Here is an 18,273-nt window from a genome sequence, read left to right as displayed (position 1 = left end):
AAAACGTAGGTACGTTAACATTAATGAAGGATGAATATGTACTACGTTATTATGTGAATTTAAACACATACATTTTGTAAAAGACTGAGCCAGCAAAGACAAATTTTACTTACCTCACATTATCATCTTTACCAGTACAAGAAGCTATCAGCTCTAAGGTTCATTACGGCATATTATTTTGGAGAATATTGTGAATAGTTAGTGACTTACCTCACATTATCATCTTTACCAGTACAAGAAGCTATCAGCTCTAAGGTTCATTACGGTATATTATTTTGGAGAATATTGTGAATATATTTCTCTCGGGTTAGGGAATGAAATGTCCTTTTAATTACATCCAGGTGTATATACCATAATTAAACATGATTGCAACGGGTCTATTTCATAAACATATAGGTTTATATGAACACTACATAAGGCATTTAAAAACGTAATTCAAAAACATGTTATCGATGTCATCACTACCAGTACATCATATTGTCCATAGACCATACATTTCTATATGCATCATTGAGATCATATTACTAACACTTTAAGTGCAACTGTTCTCTAATTAAATTGATCTAGCGTTAAATGCTCGGATAATCGTTTACTAGTATGTTGAGCTTATTGTCCGCATATTATCAAATAACAGGTATTTTGTTTGTTATTTAAGTAAGCAACCAACAAATGTGCATGCTATTATATTAATTCTTTTTTTCTTTGTCATGACTAGAAAATCTTCTTCCCGTCTATGTTGGAATAATAAGTATATTATGCAAACTAAAAGTAAGCATTATGCGCAGTATAACCTTATCTTCCTTTAGAATGTTATTGTTATTCAATAGCAGCAACGCCTTGTCAATGACATTGAATCCCACCCACATTCCGGATGGCCCGGTGACACGAAGTTGGGACATAGCACCTGGCTTCACCTCGGATTTCGCCGGATGGAGCTCCAGCTGTATTGCAAGAAAGTATTGATAAAGTCAATAATAAATGTTTCATGTAATAACACTAAATACAAAGATGTTGCTTTCCTAATCGTTTTACTTTTATTAAAAGGTAAGACACGTTAATTGAAAAGTTCATATATGGTTCCTCTAATAAAAACAACAATTTACTGCGAACAAACTTGCTTGTAAAACTAGACACAGACATGTGCAAGTCTATAATATTTAAATGTTAATAGAAATAGAACAGTCTTTTTTGTTTAAATAATGCACCCACTGCTTTGCCACACACAAATGATTCGAGTAATTACTATGACATATAATGCACATGTAATAAGACTTATCATTAGCGAGAATTGGTTGTCAATTCTACTTTACTTAAATAAGTAATTCGAGGGGCATATGTTCATCTAAGATGGCAAAGATGTTCAAATGTATCGACAAAATAACCCGAAGTATACTTCTCAATAATTAGTGTAATTGGTATTATGTAAATTAAACGCCTATTTAATAAATAGTTAACATGACCAATATAAAACGTGAGAATTAAGTTAGATGAATTATGCCAAACATTCTAGAAACAGAATGAGCACCAAATGGAGGAAAAGCTAAAATGCGCCAAATCTCTTTGGAGACGTATGCAACGCAATACTGCTCCATTAAAAACTAAATTAATGAGAGTTTAATTAAATGCGAACACAAATATAAGCAACAATGTCAAATAACAAAACTGTGTCCAAGATAATTGCATGCGTATACACCAAGTAAGTATAAAACAAGAAATGCATTTAAAATAAAAAAAAGTGAACAAGAAGTCAATCTGACAAAAAATCGTGATTGTGCAACGATTAGCACAGCAAGCTGTTTCCCCGATTCACTTATTTAAATGGTTGTACATCGTGTTTATAAGAACAAATCAATTGATTTTCGTGAATTTCCTATGCAAAGATCGTTTTTGAGTATACATAACTTTAGTTCCAAAAGCATTAAGAAAGCTGATTAATATTAAAATGTTCTATTTATAAAACGAATATATATTTTCAAATGGGAATAATCGTTCATTTTTATCGCATGACTTTGACTCATATATGGCTATACAAACGTGTCTATGTTTTGCAAACATAGTTGTTTTTATTTTAGCAATTGAGTTTACAAAGAAACTCACCTGTTCTTGGCATTTTGCATGTACATAAAAACTAGACGAGTCTGCTACTAGTTGTGCGTTAGTGTACATAAAAGGCAAACACTCGGCCAACGGGTGACACCTTGTTTACAACATCCGTTTCTAATTTAAAAGAGGGATCCTTGGAAGGTTGAAAGTACTTTGTCTTCACAATCTTACCACGAGCTGTAATCTACAGTAAGAATTAAAATATTTGTTATTAAGTCAGACATAGGAGGTAACATAATTGTCGAACAAAACATATCAATTTGAACTTCCAAACATATCGTTTCATTTTCGCATAACTCATCAAGGTATAATTGTGTAAGAATGCCATATGTGGATATGTAGGTATTAAATGTAATATCAATAATACAATTTTAGCGTTACATTGAAATAATGTAAAATTATATGTTACAAATTGAAGTGCATTTAGTTGGCAGCACAATATAATAAATATTAATTCAAATGAAGGTTTCTTAGCTTGCATTAGTAACCGTGTTAATAGAACATAATTTCAGAAAAAAAGTGCATGTAGACAGTTATACGACTTATAATATTATTTAATCAATAATGCCGCATATGAAATAGACCAAATGAAAATCCATTTGTATAAGCATTTCATTATTATCACCAGGTTGCGATCATTTATGCCATTATAGTTTGCACAAATTACAAACACAAATACCAATACTCATGCCAAGATCACCTACTTGGAAAGATAACTTCAAACTTGGGGCGTAAAATGTTTTTAGGACGAATGAATCATCCACTCGGCCCATATCAATAAAACATTTAACTATAAATAAAACGGGCAGAAAAAGAAAACACACGGTTAAAATACAAACCAGCATTAGTATGCCTGAATATTGGTCCAATTGGTTCATGTTGATGTCGGTGTTGGCTTGAATGAACGAGGCGCCCATCCTAGCGTAAACATTTACATATTCTTTATTCGTTTCAATAACTTTGTTTATTCAAACATACTCATTGATAATTGGTACTGGCACTTTGTTTCAAATAATATTAATATTAATAAATATTCAAACGGGAAAATTACATCAGATAATAAGCATATCCCTTATTTTCGTAGTATCGGCCCTCCTCATAGTATCGTGACTTTAACGAAACACCATCAAGAAGTGCTGGCGATATTATGTTTTTTGAAGTTTTAGAAGTTGTAATTTTTGTTGGTTATCATTGACCATAACGAGGATAATTTTGAGCAAGAGTTTCGTTTTTCCAAAAAGATACTTTTATTAAACAAGTACAGTGCGCATAGTAATATAGCTTAGCAAACAATCAGAAGGGCCGATATTATGAGACCCATTAAACATGATGCAGATTAGTACAGGGAGCAAAGTCTAACCTGTAATTTGTCAAAAGAATGCCGATTTAAATGCAGTTTTTGTTGTAATGTCAAAGAATACAAATTTAACTATATATATTGACATATAACACATGTGTATTTTTGTATTGGTTCACTTCTACAATTCACATGTCTTCATTAAGAGGGCCGATACTACGGATATACGTGATAAATGATTGGAGCCCTTATTAAAAATTGGAAAATTAGCTTAAAAGTTTTGAGACCGTTAAATGCAAACTTACTCTTTCTATTTTCTCGACGACAATATGACTGTTTCCCGTATATGGCTGAAGGACCAATTCTGTTGCACATGTTTTAAAGGATGGATCATATGCCTAGAGTGTAAACTGTTATATATTAATAAAAACATATCGTTGAAATTCACTCGTACCCTCACGTTGTTCCATGTATACCACGAAAAACTGCAATCTTTACGTGTTTGTACATTAACGTTATTTTAATAATATGCAGCGGACAATAAAGTGTCATGATCTAATATAAAAAATCGAAATCGTTAAAGCAAAAATGATATCCTTGTAAACCCTAATAATGTTCCTTGACTAAAAAAATGTTAAAAGCATGTCTGTATCGTTTAGTGAAAAAACAATGCAACAGCAAAAACGTTCGCATTAAATTCAAATAAAATTAAACCTTGCAGCTAATTCTACATAAATATAACCATGTTATTAATTATTGCTGCTAGGAATTTGTATACGGATAGGTATATATCATTCAATGCATGAAAAGTATTCAGGTTGTTTAAATACACCAAGTAGAGAAAAAGTTTGAACTTGAAATACTGATATTACCATACTTTAATTAGACGCTCAACTGAGCATGATTGCTAAAAGTTTTAATAAATACGCTTGAAACGGATTAACCTTTATTTTCCTGTGCTTCAAGTTCTGGTTTACAGGTGGGATATGAGCCAGGTATTGACCATGTTCGTTCGTCTGATGTTGTTCTGGTTTGCCTCCGTCGATCGTTAGATTAAACAACGCATTCTACCGCTGGTTTACCGTTGGCATGTAGCATTTGGATCTGCAGATTATAATTAGATTCGATATGTATTATTCTATTTAAACATCCACACATGACATCAATAATTTCCTGTAAACATCTGGAGTCATCGTGTTATATGTTTTAAAAAACATGTATCACCTTTACATGTCGCACCGACTCTATGTATCGCACTTGACGACAAAACGTTAAAACTGTCGCCAAATTTCGGAACCCAAACTAAATATCGCAAACACTCCTGACACTATATGTCACATAAGTAACGCGAAATTTCGCTACACATCGAACGGCAAGTAAACCTTTATCTCTCCTATTCCACTGTATTACAGTAAAATAATGTCCGAAACTATTTTCATTTTCAAAAGAAGACATGGCTTTACTATGGTAGTTATAAAATATATGCAAGACAAACATCATAACCGCTCTGAAGGTGTCGAACCTGACAAGGTACCCCAAACCTCTATATTTCGTTGAAACATTAAATGCAAAAACAATATATTTCTAATACTCACTAAATAAAATGGTTTGTGTTTGAGTAAAAGTAAACCGCTTTATTATCATCAACGTGTTTCAACGCTTAAGAGACACAGCCTCGTAAATTGCAAAAATAAACCGGCACAATTATACAAATTACAAAGGTATAATACGACTAGCTAATTGTATTAAGGTAAACATCTGTCCAACATGACGGCTACTGGACTATAAATGTTTTAGTTTTAATTTATGACTGGATAATATCAACTTATCAATGATAGGGATAATACATGCATTATTAAGAAAGACTTGCACATTTGCTGTAACATCAGAAGCCTGAGTGGTCTACGTTTTTTTAACCCCTCTTTTAAATCAACAGTTTAATTGCTTGTATAATTATATTAGACTATATTTCCCTTGTTAGTATGAAATATGTATTGACTTTTTTTTCACAAATTCAGGCCAAAATTCGTAAAAAGGACGAAATCAACTTGGTGCGCTGGTTATACATACAAAACACGTAGCAATGAGGGTGAAACGTAGCCTTGCTATTGTAAGTTAGGAGATTTTAACCAATCAGTTTAACAATTTATAAATGTCTTTTAAAACAGTACGGCAACTTAAGGCAAAATAACAACATATATAAACGTATTGATATCTTTAATGATGTCTAAGTACTTTTTTCTGACCCATACTTTGAATCGGAAACTAACTCGAACGACACGTACTAGTACAATAAAGATCGATTTATAAATACAATGTTAGTAATTAACACCGCATTTTGTAGTACGGTGCACTATCTACCGTTGCTTTTAGTTGCAATATAATTTAAATATTTAAACTTGAGTAACCAAGCACATGTGTTGAACGAATATGCTCGCTGAACCTAACATTGCAAGTAAAGTAATTGACTTTTAATAGTATTATTTGTCGGTTTCGGTAGCTTATCGATATTAATACATAATTGATTATTTATTTTAAAAAATCTTAAAGAATGACTATATAAAAAACGATAATCTACACGCATACTACAAAACAAATAGTATTGTAAATTCATGCTTTTTCCAGCGTTAATAAAAGGGTTCAGTCCTCGAATTTTTCTGACTTTATTAAACGACTTCATGTCACTGTAAAACAGCGATAAATAAAGATAATTTTCACTTTTAATGTTTACTTTTGCAACAGTGCAGTATCGTTTAAAAATTATAGACAATCCCATATACACCACAAAACATCATCAAACGTATTAAAATATATAAATGTCGAATCATCGAGTCATCTCGATTTCGCTATACTACAAAAGAGATTCAAATAATTGCAAAATTAATCGTTGCAGCAACAACAAACTTTAGAAGAATTTGGGGTGTTGTGACTTTAAACCTCACGACATTTAGAGTTGACAAGAATAACACCATTACGCAATCGTTATAGTAGCAATTATTCCATTATGCATGTTAAGGTGAAAGGTGTTTATATTTTAACCACTTGTATATTATTTAACCATTCTACACATTTTAAAATTATTTATATTACACTTCAATTACTGCAGTAACATAAAAATTAAAAACAAGAGGGCCTTTCAGGCTCACCTGAGATACATAGGAACTGACCAGCTTTGTGGAGCCCAAGATATCATAAGAAGAGAAAACTATAAATTTAACCTTCACAGTGATAACAAGTTTTTTCTATGGCCATATAAGGACAACTTCACCGCCCCCTGGTGGCAATGTTTTTCAATTAGACCGGATGTATTTTCAAACTCATCCAAGATATCATTAAAACGAATGTTCTGAGCAAGTTTCATGATGATAAATGTGACGTTTATAGTGTTAACAAGTTTTTACTACAAGCCTATAAGGAAAAATGCCCCGGCCATGTTTTTACAACCAACCTAAATCCATTTTCGACCTCATCCAATATACATCTTTTGACGAAGTTGAATGGATATCGGCAAATAAATGTGGACTCTGGAGGGTTAACACGGTTTTACTATAGCCAAATAAAGCCATACAAAGAAAAATGCCAAGCCCCTGGTGGCCATGCTTTTCAAGAAACTGAAACCATTTTAAAACATTTTCAAGACATCATTTGAACAAATCTTCTTACCAAGTTTCAATGATTATCGGACAATAAATTAGGCCTTTAGAGTGTAAACAAGGTTTTACTAAAGCCATATATAGCCACATATGGACATTGGCCCCGGCCCATGGCAGCTATGTTTTTCAACCAACCGGAACCATTTTCGAACCCATCCAAGCTATCATTGAAGAAGTGTGCTGACAATGTTTCATGAAGTTTGGGCTATACATGTGGATTTTAGAGTGTTAACAACTTTTTACTATTGACATATTGGGGGAAAATGCCCTACCAACCTAAGTCATTTTCAAACTCGTCCAAGATAGCATTTGGATAAAGTTTTATGATGATCGGACAATACATGTGGACTCTAACAAGGTTTTAATATAGCCGTATAGAGCCATATAAGGAAAAATGCCCCCCCCCCCCATGGCAGCAATGTTTGTCAACCAACCGGAACCATTTTCAAACTCGTCCAAAATATAATTGGGACATAATTGGGACAAATATTTTGACCAGGTTTCATGATAATCGCACATAAATGTGGCCTCTATAGTGTTAACAAGGTTTTACTTTAACCTTATTAGGAACAATGCCCCGGCCAATTTTTTCATGCAACCGGAATCATTTTCGAACTCCACCAAGATATCATTGGTACAAATCTTCTGACCAAAGTTCGTGAAGATCGGACAATAAATGTGGCCTATAGATTGTTAACAAGGCACATGTTGAAGCCGAACGACGAGCGACGCAAAACGCACGATCGACGAAAAAGCGCTTACAAAATCTCATCATGAGGACCATGTGCTCAGGTGAGCTATTACACATATAATATAATGTTTGCACGTACTTATATAAGTAAATGGATATCAGAAAAGACACAAAATTACACCACAGCATGCGCATTAGAAACACAATCAAAACATGTATAGCACCGTGTGTAAGTATTTATACGTGTACTCTCACCTGCATGTAATATGTGATGCCTTTACGGTATGTAGATTTCGAACGCTTAAAATCAATCTTAAACGGACAGTTGACAAACATGACGGAATCATCGGCTCCCGACTCTTCTTTTTCTGTAGCTGATTCATAAACAATTGATGACAACTCCAACACGGCCTCTGCAGGAAACTGTCCTCCTAAATCGTGCACTAGTTTCTTGATATCGACCGTAAAGGATGCAATGCCGTCTTTTAGCTTAATGGAAACAGATAATATTTGTCTACATTCGTTTATTCAATAATCAAGATGTATTTAGACTATACACTATTAAGATCATATGTGTTTTGTAAATAAATAATTATTTAATTGGCATAATCATAAGGAAACAAAAACTTATTTCAAATGGCTTGTGTTCATGTTGAGGTGCCGATGTTTTCAAGTGCTGCGTAAAGTTTATTTTCAGAATAATAAAAAGTATCACATTTCATTTGTTTATACTAAAACGCAACGCACATAAATGAACAGAGCATAGGACTGTCGATGTTTATATGGGTCTACATATATGATAATCATTACGATTGTTCTTTCTCTCGTGTTATTTGTTTGATCTATAATACTGTTTACTCGATAGAACACAAATTATTCTTTTAATTAGATAGTATTTATTCTTACGAGGTACGCAGCAATGTTTATTCACACCTCGATTGTATCTATCATACCCAGATTCAAAAAAGGGGTTATTACAAAAAATACTACATTATTTGAAAGCTCTCTTCAGTAAAATGTATGGGCTGAAAGGAAACCTAACTGAGTCTACACGACATGGAGCTATACAACCATTTTCGTTTACGAGTGATGCGTAGTTCGTTACTATTTTTAATTCAATTGTAGTTTACTAAACCACTCGGATTAAAGGTTTCATCCCTTCACGTCAAGAATTCAATCAATTGGAGGTAAGTCAAATAACCAACCCGCTACTGAAGACAAGGAAAACAAACAATAAAGACGTATTGAATGAAAATGTACATGTTATACCGGTATTCTCCCCATGGTTACAACACGTTTCGGGTCCGTCACATCTCCCATCTTTCGGACGTTAATCTCTAGTCCTGCAATCCCGTCAACTGCCTTGCCGTAGACATATCTGCGTATGTGTTGAAAAACATGAACAAGATACATAATCCCATGCATAAGTGATATTTAGCGGAGGAAACATTTCTAGAATCAAGACGTAACCCAAGAATAATGAAAACACAAATGTAATGACCAAACGGTTAAAGAAGAACCACGGTTTATCACTGATCACCGTAAATTAATTCGTTCCTTATCTAGACAATATAACAAATAAAACAAAAACAAAACATATAATTATTCAATATACACGATACGTGCAGTTCTTAAAGGAACTGTCAACCACGAATGACGAAAAATGAAAAGTTCTAAAATACCGTATTTTTTACAATTGTGAGTTAATATTGATTAAAATATCACGACTGGTACAGTACATTACTTGAAAAAAGTTTATATTTTCAGTATATTCTGTAATAAAATTTCGCGATGTGAAATCGAAAGTACATCGCTGAAAATAGTTGACATAACGATTTACACACTATAAATAACGCAAGTAGATTGATCATTATATATATATATATAATATATACAATTCACTACGCATGCACAATTTGCATTCCTGGGTTTACCATGTGTCGATGATGATCAATCTACTGGCGTTATTTTTAGTTAACTGGTAGTTTACCTGGTAGACATACCCAGTATGGCAGTAAAATGTATTATCAAATATACTGAAAATATGAAAACTTAACAACTTTTTTCAAGTAATTTAATATACCAGTCGTAATATTTTAATCAATATAAACTAATAATTGTAAAAAAAATACGGTATATTACAACTTTTCTTTCCTTCGTCGTCGTGGTTGACAGTCCCTTTAACTATATTTCACTAGACGAATTTGTACACGTAAACCTTAATGAAAACCACTTACTTGGCTGATACTGTAACATCTATTTGAGTGTCGTTCGGCAGTATATACTCCCGTCCAGTTACAATCTCGACCCCGAAGGTAGGGAGAACTGTTAAATGGTTTATATCTCGAATATTCCACAGACACAATTGGTTGGTTCACAAAATATTCTATAATGTCTTTTAATCTTAAGTAAACGAATTAACGTGCGAAACGCTTTAAATATATACAATATCATCCGGTTGTACAAAACTAAAACAGCTATATTATATTAGTTTTAAGACCAGTATTTTGATTAAAAATTATATAAGCATTCAATTGTTTGTTTAAATTACCACATATATGTAAGACTAGAAAATGTCTATATATAAGATGATAATATTCTCAATAGAGAAGTTATTGATTTTTGCATAGTCCATATTGTAAAATATGTTATAAATATGCTGACATCATTATGTCATTGATTTAGCATAATATTGTAAATCCCTTGTTTTATGATTGTTTATTAATGTTAAAATTTAACGTTGAACACTTGTCCCTTTGTAATTGTTAAAAGTATTGCACGGTACGTTTGTACACATTACATACTCCTACTTACCAAATTCGCGCACATCAATTGGAGAAATGGCATACGTTTCCAACTATAAAAAACATACAAATTATTTGCGGTAAAAAATCGTTTATTGAATTCAATATTTTTTTTGTTGATTTCACTCGGTTAAATCATGCAGCCAGTTTTATATAGTATGATTGCATGAAATTATTCTCGTTTGTAAAAAGTACGATCTCGAGTTGGAACTATGCTTGTTATTAAGCAGAGGGAATATGGAAGTGTTTTAGCGCGAAAAGTGCATAGGTTCTCCGTTTTGGCATGAAGATGCGTTGTACATTTCTTGAATCGCCATTCGATTCGAGGCAAAGGGGTGATTAATCCGACCATCCACCCCCCCCCCCCCATATGTCCGTTTGTAAAATTGACACTCAATTGCTGATTTTCGATAAAGTCGTGTTTCAATTTATTTTAGTGCAGTTTAGTCATGTCAGGCGGGACCTTAACACTATCCGGTTAGATTGCTGGATAATATTGGTGCAGAAGTGGCGGACGACCTGAACAGTCTTAGAGGTAAATGATCGATGCACATTAAATGTTAAAGGCGGTAGAATAAATGTTTTCGCATCTTTGTTCAGAATCCCCAACACAAACACCAATTGCTTACTTTGTTTTTTCTTCATTTCTTGATGAGAAAGGCACCTGGTTAGTAAATAAAATACAAATATGATGATGATGATGATGATGATGATGATGATGATGATGATGATGATGATGATGATGATGATGATGATGATGATGATGATGATGATGATGATGATGATGATGATAACTTCTTGTTACAATATGTACCTTTCCTCCAAGTTTAGCTTTGATTGTCCATGTTCCAAAATCCGGGAACGGCGGAAGCTCAAACTGTCCCTTGTAGAATCCATTTTTACTGCTCCCAGGTTCAAAGGACACTCTGTCTACAGTCATAGCTGTGGGACTCTGAAAAGAAGATGCGTTACAGAGTCCAATAACTGATGAGAGTAAACAGATTAATTGTATATTTTAAAATGATATATAATATGTTATATTTCTTCATAAACTAACTAATTCTACTACTAACAACTTGAAGCGCTGTAGTATTAATATAACTATATTAATTACAAAAATGAATACAAGCACACATATCACAGGTAGCAATTTGATTAACGCATCTTCAGTTACACGTAAACATTTGTAATTGTAATTTCGTATTTATAGACAAGAGCTTCATATCGCATTTTATATTGGTCAACATGTTTGCACAATAATTTCGAAAACAGAGCTAAGTATACAAGTTTAAACCACATATGAACGGTATATGCAGTAAGTAATCGATAAAATTGGGTTTTGCATTGGTTCAATAGTTCCGTGAATTCGAAAAATGATAATTTACTTTTGCCTGAAATACCAAAAAGTAATAAAAAAATATTGTAAAACAACATGTACATATTGGATGAAGTTCTTTTCATATTCTTCACTAAATAATATGCTACCACTCACTATCAGGTCAATAGCCAGCTGCTTGTCCGTGATTGGCTTCATAGATTCGTCCATTGCCAAAACTCGAACATTGACTTCAAAAATCAAGCTAACCAATAAATACAGTTTTGAAAAAAAGCATTTATAATGATGTATTCTTCAATAAACGTATGCAGACAAAATCAAATCTATCTTTGTTTTTACACTGCATAATGATAATGCTAGGACTAGTGAAACGTTCAGTTGATAATTTGTATCAAAAGAGAAAAGAAAAAATCAAGTTACGACCCAAATAAATAAAAAAAATGTATAATATTAAGACACTTATTAAACAGAAGAAAATATCATTTCGCATTAGTGGATGTCCAAAAAACACCAACAAATGTTCATTCATAACAATATGAAATACCTGTCTGCGACGGATTGTACAAAGGTTTGTCCGTCTGAACGATAAGGTAACCTGATGTGTAGCTAAGAGCAATATCCCGGATCTGTACACCGTATGTTCCGTTGCAGACTAATTTGATAAATTCCGGTCTTTTTCTGAATTTTGGACCGGCGTCAATGTCTTTGAAAATGTCATCTCCGGTGACCTTGACGGTAACCTCGACAGGGTGGTCTTTAAAGTAATACAGATATTGGTGTTACCAGTTTTTGTCATTTGTTTCATTTTTATGCAATACATACAGTTTAATTGAAAGAAATGTAAATGATAAATACATTCATTTACGCTCAAAGCTCACGAAAAATAAAAATTTTAAAAGTGTGTTAAAAACTCAGGTAAGCAACAGAATCGAAGATATAGGGTTCACAAACAATCTTGCCTGCATCTAATATCGTTGTTTCATTTCTGGAGATCGTCTTGTTCAGATATTCAAAGTAAACCTGTTATAGAAGATAATAGATTGTTTGAATGTTTAGACTTTAATTTGATTGCAATAAAGCTACGTACGTTACACATCAATTTATTTTAATTGGTTATCAACAAAGGCCCGAAACGTGGAAACAAAATACGTTATCAGCCTGATAAGTACTGTCTGTTAGCATATATCTGGTGAAAGTTAATGCCAGTGATGTAATCAACTCACGTAGCATGCATGTTATAAACCAAAAAAAGTTGCAGTTTCACTATTTCAGTGCGTATCTATTGGGAGAATGAAATTTTGGCAAGAAACTCGACAGCAAAATATACGTGGAGTAAAATAAACATAACAATAACGCAAAGAAAGTGTATATTTGATGGGCATAAGTTATGGGAATGGAGCAAGAAATGGTGATTTAACAGCCCCCCCCCCCCCCCCGCCACGTCCCTTTATATATGTGTTAAAATAAGTGCTTTAATTATTTTTAAGTGTACTATTGCAATGATAAAAGTCGCGATTTAGTTTACTTTCAGTCAAGATTTTATGTCTTGTCAGAAGGGCTTCTTACACGGACAGATTCCTTTACTGTGAAGGTCAATTGATGACTTTGATCAAATTCTGAAGCAGCTAAGTTTTCTTGATTGTTTCTTCAATTCTTATCTTCATGTTGTACCATTAATGCGAACTTTAATTCTAAGTTATGTGCATCATATTTTAGGATCTCACTTTCTAAAGACAGTTATATTTGTTTAGTCCATATTTATTTAAATTTTAGTATGCTTTTATTTCCGCCACATAACAATTGTTCAAGTGTAATCTTTTTTGTATGTCATGTAATTAATGTTTAATGTAACAAGTTACTCCTTGTTTCTATATGAAGACGATGACCTGTAGCTTTTCGTTTTGTTGTGATTAGATACTGATATCGGTTAAATGCTTTTTTTGCAAAATTGTGTCATATGCTTATATATAAAATATTCGAATAGTTATGATTTAACTACGCTGTTTAGAGGTATGGGTTTGTGGATGTTGTGGTTTGGGAGGTTTGTTAGTTTGTCGTTGGTGTTCGGATGGTTTTGATGTGTATTTATTGAGTTGATTTGAGATATGAATGTGACCATGTGTATTTTTATATTGTTTGCTTAAATAATACTTATTGTAAATTGTAGCTTGCACTGGTCACGCCTATTTGCAGGACACCCTCTGGCATGAATGCCTCTTTGATAGAATGTACACAGACGGACTGATTTGTATGTTTGAAGAGTACGGATGTAAAAAAAACCAGTATAACCTTCAATGGTGTTTGTTCCTTTAATGGTGTTCCTTCAATGGTGATCCATATTGTATTATGTAGATGAAACACTACAATTGGCGACGAAGAAACACTACAATTGGTGACGAGGATATAGAACGTTCATCTAAATTTTGTTAAATCATGGAAAAGAAAACGACTATTTACCGCGATTTTATGTGCATGGTGAGTCGTCGGAATAATTTAATCTTCATTTTGGGAAAACAGGGCTTAATGCATATGCATTAAATTGTCATTCCAGTACCAGAGACTGTCATTCAACGAAAAACACCATAAAATCAGAAAGTGACGTCCTTGATTAGCTTGTACGCATTGCACAGGCTAATCAGTGTGCACAGGCTAATCTTATTTGACATGCATTACGCCCCGTTTTCCCTGAAAGCAGCCAATATGTATAGATTTCAATGATAAACACTAGACTGGCCAATGTCGTCTTACAAGCTGTTAAACACTATTGATTACATACACAAACTGTAGTGTACCAGTGGTGAACTATTAACAGGCAGATGCGGTGGTTATCGTTCCTAGCGTAGAAGAGCAGACGTTTCCTAGCATTCGTCGTCTGCATAATTTTACTGCCTGAAGTGCAGTGCAGTGGATATCGTTCCTAGCGTAGCTAACAGCAGACTGACTTGCAGTTATCGTTCCTAGCGTAGCTAACAGCAGACTGACTTGCAAAACTGCCTCTCTAAATTAGTTGTAAGCTAACGCCACAACTAAAAATGAATGAATGTAGCCCTCAGACAGACTCAAATGTAAACAATTCTACCGGTGAAAATTGTCAAACTAATGTATCATCCGCGGGAAAAGACAGACCGATAAGGGTCCGGAAAATGCTTGAGAAATTTAATGACTTCAAACTGGTGTAAATGCACCGCTAAATTAGAATGTAATTTAATGGAGTTAATTCGAGACAGTACACGTGGCGCTTACCCCGCGGATGGTAGTACATTTCAATTAAACTGACATGTGTATCATGCTTCGGGTGTCTAATAGCTTATAAAATGGAATTGATGAACAGCCAGTTTGGTTGCTCGTTAATGTCAAGTTAACGATAAATGGGAATTGTTTGAGAATATTGCACGTACTAGCGACATGCTATTTTATTTTCATGGATAAAATGTTTTCATTTGTAATGTTTTGTTTTGTAAACTATGTTTAGATTGTTTGATAAATGCATGGTTTAATTTGTTATTATGAGTTGCTTGTGAATGTATGGGTCTATGTTTAGACTATGTATGTGTAGATCATGCATTAATTGGTTTGAAAAAAGGAGGGATTGTGGTGTGGCTTGTACTGGTCACGCCTACTTGCATGAATGCCTCTTTGATAGCATGTACACAGACGGACTGATTTTTATGCTTGACGAGTACGGATGTAAATTAAACCAGTATAACCTTCAATGGTGTTTGTTCCTTAAATGGTGTTCCTTCAATGGTGATCAATAATGTATTCTGAAGAAGAAACACTACAATTGGCGACGAGGAAACACTACATTAACGATATAGTTATTGAAGCTTATGTGTAGATTTCTATAAATATAGAGGTTTCAAGAGGTGATGAAGGCATCTAGACACCAGTCATGAGCAATTGGTCCTCATTCATCCACTTTACATTAAAAGAAAAAGGAAAGAAACAAATAATGAGCAGTTAGGGTTGCGTATCCCGCTCGCGGTTAAAACTAAATCGTTCATGACTAACGATTATTGTTGGGGTGTACGTGAAGCCATGTGCACATCTCTTGATTGGTCATGATGGATAAATCTTGCAAATATCGCAGCTGCTTTAAACAAAACTAATGCTTTACTGTGTGCACTTTTCGCAAATTGGCGTGGAGGATGGGCGTTAGATTCGCCCTGTGCGCATCTACCTACCCTGTCCTGGGTAGGGGTCAGCAGATTGTTTGGGCTGTGGCGTCCAAGGGCTTGTACTTTTGAGTGGTGTAGTTAAATTACGCACTTGAACGATCGAGCTTAGGCTTACCGTCTTAGGTTAATTAATAATAATTCACTATTCGCTTGACACGCATGTGCATGTTTAAAGATGCGAGTAGCGACGTATTCTCCAGAATTGAGTTCGGATTGTTTCCGTGTGTGTATATATGATTGAAGGATGTTACAATCATGTTTATAGACGGCTCGACTCATCAATTTCATTGAGTTCGATCTCTGTTGTACGGAAAACCGTTAGGGCCATCGTGGTTACACAATAAAATTCAGAGAGCGAGAATGCGAGAACGCGAGAGTACGATGACGAGAATGCGACAATACGATGACGACAGTGCGACAATACGATGGCGAGAATGCGAGAACGCGATGGTGAGAATGCGAGAACGCGATAGTACGATGATGACAATGAGACAGGGCGATGACGACAGTGCGACCATACGATGGCGACAGTGCGATAGTACATGTACGATGGCGACAATGCGATAATTCGAGAACACGAGAGTACGATGACGAGAATGCGACAATACGATGACGACAGTGCGACAATACGATGGCGAGAATGCGAGAACGCGATGGCGAGAATGCGAGAATGCGAAACCCGAGAGCACGATGACGACAATGCGACAATACGATGACGACAATGCGACAATACGATGGCGAGAATGTGAGAACGCGATGGCGAGAATGCGATGATACGATGGCGACAGTACGATATGACTATCGCCATTTCGCCATCGTACTACCGCACTGTCGCCATCGTATTGTAGCACTGTCGCATTGCCGTCATCGTACTATCGCGTTCTCGCATTCTCGCCATCGTATTGTCGCACTGTCGTCATCGTATTGTCGCATTTTCGCCATCGTACTCTCGCGTTCTCGCATTCTCGCCCTCTGGAGTAACCACGATGGTCCTAACGGTATTCCGTACTGTTGCACATTGAAGACAGACGGTTGTCAGAAGAATAGTTGTTGTTTTTTTGCATTGGTGTATAGAAAGCCCTGTCAAATGCAAACATTATATAAAACGAAATGAATTGCTCCATTGCTGTTGATAATGAAGAGGAGAATTTTATAGGATTGTGATAAAAGAAAAAAACACAATTTACTCATTACTAAGACTAAGACGGTCGTAGAAACTGTCTACATGTTTGTGTTCTACCCGTATAAATCGTGGCATTACACGTCGTATGATCATACTGTTATATGTTTAGAGTACACTATGATTAATGGTATACATTAATTCATAACTACATACCGTTACTTTCTGATTCCTTCCATTGCCAAGAATGCCAACAAGAAGCGTCTCCTCATTTTCAAGTCGGATCACGTTTGGTGCCAGGACATATTGGTAGTTTCTATAAAATGAACAAGCACCATCTACGTATGTTGAATAGTGGCATATTATCTTTTTAAATGAAAGAAAATAGTGACGATTTTCAAATGTGAAAGGTAACACGACTACAATTAATGTTTGCTTCCAGTCGAATAACTTTTGTAGACAAGGCATGGCAGTTAAAAAATACATTAATTAAACAAATTGAAAATAGTGAAAGAAAAAAGTACAAAAGTACACTTTGCACTTGCTAAAGTTCTATTCTTGTTTGCTGCATTTTTTTTCATTGGAAACATTTTATAAATAAAAGGTTGGTAAACTTTAAAAAAAGTACGACATGATACTAAAACATTGCATATGGTTTCGGGATTTTCGAAAAACTTTCAAAACTTGTTACTAAGAGCCACATGCTTGTTTTGCAGCCAACGTCAAAACACAAAACCGGATATAAAAGCCATTATAAGGAAATAAATAGTTTTCACCATCTACTCGTTTTTGGTAATACTAATTTAGACTTTAAATTAAAAAAAACAACACTGATACGTAATATGAAAATGATAAGCAGTGGATATAAGAAGATAAGTAAACAAATTGTTAGTAATATGAATTTTATGTCGTACAGAAACGACTCAGTTATTCAATTTTATGATTACACATTCAATACCTATATGAAACTAACATTCAAATGAAACCAAATTAACGTTTGTTTAAACGTTCAATGAGCTGCATTTAATAAGTAAACGTTCAACTCGAAATATTATATAAATATATTATTTCCAACCGCAATAATAAAACAC

At 34.2% G+C, this 18,273-nt stretch overlaps 1 protein-coding gene and 1 long non-coding RNA gene across 2 annotated transcripts in view; both read right to left on the bottom strand.

The window, feature by feature from the left end:
• The window catches only part of LOC127881429 (complement C3-like), a 30,612-nt gene extending 27,594 nt beyond the window's left edge, over positions 1-3,018 (bottom strand). The window contains exons 1-3 of the mRNA XM_052429313.1: positions 2,943-3,018; positions 2,098-2,287; positions 792-941 (exon numbers count right to left, since the gene is read on the bottom strand). Coding sequence (XP_052285273.1) covers positions 792-941; positions 2,098-2,166 — 219 coding nt within the window. The 5' untranslated portion in view covers positions 2,167-2,287; positions 2,943-3,018. The remainder of the gene's footprint in view (positions 1-791; positions 942-2,097; positions 2,288-2,942) is intronic.
• A 9,862-nt stretch (positions 3,019-12,880) lies between these two features.
• The window catches only part of LOC127881430 (uncharacterized), a 5,796-nt gene continuing 403 nt past the window's right edge, over positions 12,881-18,273 (bottom strand). Inside the window, exons 2-3 of the long non-coding RNA XR_008050043.1 lie at positions 17,399-17,498; positions 12,881-12,904 (exon numbers count right to left, since the gene is read on the bottom strand). This is a non-coding gene — a long non-coding RNA (uncharacterized LOC127881430). The remainder of the gene's footprint in view (positions 12,905-17,398; positions 17,499-18,273) is intronic.

The sequence above is a fragment of the Dreissena polymorpha genome, chromosome 5 (genome assembly GCF_020536995.1).
Source record: "Dreissena polymorpha isolate Duluth1 chromosome 5, UMN_Dpol_1.0, whole genome shotgun sequence".
NCBI classification, from domain to species: domain Eukaryota; kingdom Metazoa; phylum Mollusca; class Bivalvia; order Myida; family Dreissenidae; genus Dreissena; species Dreissena polymorpha.
This window is presented reverse-complemented; position numbering and strand designations above follow the sequence as displayed.